The 4,272-nt window shown below is 44.1% G+C and overlaps 1 protein-coding gene across 1 annotated transcript; it reads right to left on the reverse strand.

Annotated features, from left to right (window-relative positions):
* Positions 1-2,413: 2,413 nt before the first annotated feature.
* On the reverse strand, positions 2,414-3,864 carry GUN4 (protein GENOMES UNCOUPLED 4). The gene has a single exon (XM_086500263.1). It carries the CDS (start codon positions 3,685-3,687, stop codon positions 2,875-2,877), a length of 813 nt encoding a protein of 270 aa, XP_086356389.1. The 5' UTR covers positions 3,688-3,864; the 3' UTR covers positions 2,414-2,874.
* Positions 3,865-4,272: the final 408 nt, after the last annotated feature.

Here is a 4,272-nt window from a genome sequence, read left to right on the forward strand (position 1 = left end):
AGTGTGTATGCCATGGGTAGTCCAAAAGAGTCGTGGTTGCTTCTGATTTGACAGGCAAATAGTTGATGGGGCCTATGCTTGCAAGTAGTGGTATAGGCGTGGAGCCTATCCAATCTTGGTGCACCTTCTCAAGGCTGTTATTAGCTTTCAAGGTTATTTTTAGCTTTTTAAGGCTATTTTTAGTTGCCTTTGTGTGGACACACACGTGCTATCGACGACTCGATAGTGATGTGTTGCTTGTTTGTTTATGCTTTAGGTCACGAGGAGCAACATAAAAGATTGGATGAGAAGATGGTGAAATTTATTTTCATTAATTATAGTTCAAAGACCAAGGGTTAAAGGTTGTAGCATCCAAGCGTATCTTTATTGGTTATAGTAGGGGGAAGAGGCTATGCATACGATATGGCTCTATAAAGGACGATTGGGTGGAGATTAACCAAACTCTGACTATTTGGGTAAGGGGACTTAAGAGTCCAAGGAGTTCTTGGAGGTCTTCTAGGGCCAAAATATTCTTTTTGATAAAAATTGTTGCCCCCACTAAACCGATTACTAGCACATTGTGGGAGATTTTTCTTCCTTAACATTGACCACTTCTTGAGAATATTAGTGTCCTTCCTCAGGTTAGTCTTTGGGGAGTGTTTGATTTTGATTTGATTAGAACGTTCTAGACCAAAAAGTCTAAGTGTGCTTCGGCAAAAGGGCAATCCCTTTGAGGACTTAAATTACCCTTTCAAGAACTTTTTGGTGGATTGGCTACCACTCTTGACCCATGCTAAGATTTCCTGCAAGTCAAATGACCAACGACCTGTAAGGTGTGTTCGAACGTTCCAAACCAAAGAATATTTTTGTCCTTCCTCAGGTTAATGAGCAATTGCCTTGCAAATTGAGAAGTTAATCATCTTTTCAAGTTGGTAGGTCTCAAAAGAGATCACTTATACTTGTATTGGAAGTTTTGCTACCGTGTATGATACATGAGGAAAATGTTTATTGGGTACTGCAATTTCTTTCATTTGAAAATTGAGGGAATTATGGAGCAAGAACAAGGATGGTCCATCATCACCATGTCTGTATCCTTGAACAAGACCATTGACTACCCCTCTTGCAAGGCTATTATGTCCAAGGCTCTAACTAGTCCCTCATCTTTTAGTCTTGGTGTGGTGTCACAAACCTGGCATCGAGTTGTTTCCTACGCCTAGTGGGGGTTTTCTCCCTTGAAATCCTAAGCTTGAACTCACATTTCTTTAGAAGGTTTGGTAAATACATTGTTTAGATGTTACTATTAATTTTCAATTTGCAATTTGTGGCTTTAATACAATCACCTCTCAAATTCAGAGTCCTCATGGACATGTCTTTGGATGAAGTCAATGGTGACTCCATTTATCAAGAGTCCGCAGGTGCAAAGAACACTCATGGCAATGAAGATTTGTCCACTATGAGTGGAGCCTCAAAAGAGGGAAATACCTTCTTGAAGTAATCAAGTGCAAGAGCCTTGGGGAATGCAACACTACTTCTTGAGCACATTCAAGGGGGATTTGAACCCACAATCTTCTATGCAAGCTTTTCCATCAAAGCAGCTCTTTTTACACACTTGTTTAACATCTGCAATGGCTAATCACATGCCGACTTTTGTGCATGGTCTCTAATCATGCTCCAGTTCATCATTTAATTCCCTTGCTCATTGCTTACAGCCAGTGCAAAATGCCTGCCTGCATCAGCCAACTCCAAAATTATCACTGGCAACAAGGAAAATAGCCAACACATGCTGTTGATATTCTCATCCCATGTTAGCGCTGCTGAAATGCTTGTGGGTGTTTCGGAAGATAACTCTCACCAGCATTCCAACGGGTGTCATATGAATGTCACCAGAATCCGGTCGAGCGCCAAAAACTAATTTCTCTAAGGTTGCATCAGCACATGCCTGTTAAGACGTGACCCTCGGATTGTGCTTGATTGGGATACAAGCATCATGCTTCAGAGTCTCGAAGGCAAGGACATGCTGCACAGAAAACCAAATCGCCCCAAATATCAACAAGCCCAGGTCCAGCTTCTGCTAGTGGCATTGACGAGGCTTAGATGTCCCAGCACTAAAATTCGAATAATAGTCACAGTTTAATAACCAACTAAACATACGCAATTAGCTCACAGAAAACTTCCAACCTTAACAACTCCCTTTCATTGAAATGATAAGAAAAGATCTTTCATTGCCCTGATATGCAAGTGGATTTGCTCAAGCCTTCACATGGGATTACAACTAAGAGCTGTATTAACTTGCATACAGACAATTAATCGTGTGATCTCTTCGTGAGCAAATCTTATCCATACACCAATTTCAAGTCCAATAAGAAATTAACAGTCTTGAAAGGACAAATTCCAGTCTCAAACATCAAATGACTTCATTCGGGCTACATTTCGAAGCATTTTAACAGCATAATCATTTTCAAAAAAGGAGGCTTTGGACTACAAGGACGCTGAGCTTCTCCTGGTGCGGACAAACAAGCGTGTGCACTGGAACATTTAAGCTAATGCTGACATATACACCTGATAGCCGATGTATGGCCATGAGATAGGTGCACGGGCACATGGAACCCAGTGGGAACATCTTAACAGAGACAAATACAAGATGAGATCTTACATCACAAGCCATCATCTGACTGGTGCATACAGAGCACCTGCCTTCCTCCAAACGCCAACCTGCCTGGCAATGCTAATGCACGGTAAACATCAACATCCCCAAGACAGCAGGCAAATTACTGCTACACAGGATGTTTAAACATTGTAAAAGAAAGAGGGAGGCAAATCTCTCACATGCCTTTGTTAATGGGTACAATTAATCATCAAAACGGTTGAACATACGACAAGTAGTAAGAGATTGCTTCAAAAGCTGTAATTAATGGAGAGGGGTTTCTTTGGTGGCTGCTGCTGCGGTTGTGTCCTGCTTGGGCTTCCATTAAGGGGACCAGAAGATGAAGAAGCTGACGGAACCTGAAGGTCATCGTCCGCGAATTCAAAGGCAGGATGATCAAGTAGGCTCCTCAAGAGTTGTGTACCTCGTAGCGCATTTGTTAAGGGAAGGTGGCCCTCAGGTGTACTAGGGGCAAGCTCCCACATAAATTCCGAAGGAAATGAGCGGTATGTGTACTGCAAAGTATCCGAACCCAACGGCTTCATCCAGCTCACTTTCTTAAAGAATGCAGTGCAGTCCCCATCCACCCTCTTCATGATCTTCCTCTGTACACTATACCCAAATTTGTTTTGGCTGTATGTGCGCCATATCCGATCAATGGTCTGCAGGTCTGCTTTCGGCATGAATTGCACCTCAGAGAAGAATACATATTTCCGCTTCACTGCACTTTCCCCTGCCAGCAGTATGATGAGTCGCCGAGTCTCTTCGTCGGCAAGCTCCCATTCACAATTGGCAAGAAGCTTCTGAAGCTTTTCATAAGAAATGCCCAAATCGGACTCAAGGGAAACCTCAACAGAGCTTGTGGCAGCCGCAGCAGCAAGCTGAACCCTGCCATTACCGTCTGCAAAAGCCAGCCTTGCGCTCCATGTTAGAGCGAAGCTATGTCGAGGTTTCCTGAAAGCAGAAAGGCTTGCTACTTTTCTCGGTGTTTCAAATGGGGGGTTCGCACTCGCCTTCGGCAGGCTCTCTAAAGACTTGAATGCGGAGGTACGAAGGGTTGCCATGCGAGAAACAGAAGGGTTTACCTGTTCAGGAGCGGAATGTGTGTTCCTCTCTGCAAGCTCTCCCTCTCTACAGTAGGGTAGGAGAAGCTAATGGAAGGCATCGACAATGAGCCATTCGAGTTGCAGACACGAACGCACACTCTCCCACACCAGATAAAAGGGATAAGGTTTCCTCCTCCATTTTCCCATTCGTCCATAAGCCCCCCCCTCACCCACAAGCCTTTTCCCACGTGGCATGTTTTCTCATGCATGCGTGATCAAAGCCTTTAGTTTTTTCGACTCTCTCTCTCTCTCTCTCTCTCTCTCTCTGGATAGTTCCTATTGTCATAAGAGACTCGAGAGAGATACATTGCGCACATGTAGCAGTGCCATTCTAAGAAGTTGTTGGAGTGATCGGTCGTCGAGCAGCCTGAGAAAATGCGCACATGCACAGTGCTGCAGAGAGAGAGGGAAAGAGAGAGAAAGTTATGACGATGTGTCAAGCAGTGCAGAGCGTGCAGGCGAATGATGCATTCTCCCGCCAATGAAACGGCTATGGTCGTAGCTGATTGTGAAGGCGAGGTCAGTGCAACTTTGATGCAGGCG

The sequence above is a fragment of the Adiantum capillus-veneris genome, chromosome 25, assembly GCF_014529385.1.
Source record: "Adiantum capillus-veneris isolate H3 chromosome 25, ASM1452938v2, whole genome shotgun sequence".
Lineage (NCBI taxonomy): Eukaryota > Viridiplantae > Streptophyta > Polypodiopsida > Polypodiales > Pteridaceae > Adiantum > Adiantum capillus-veneris.

What these genes read in the sequence shown, in the direction of transcription:
- GUN4 (XM_086500263.1), bottom strand. Translation starts at nt 3,687, where the DNA reads ATGGCAACCCTTCGTACCTCCGCATTCAAGTCTTTAGAGAGCCTGCCG.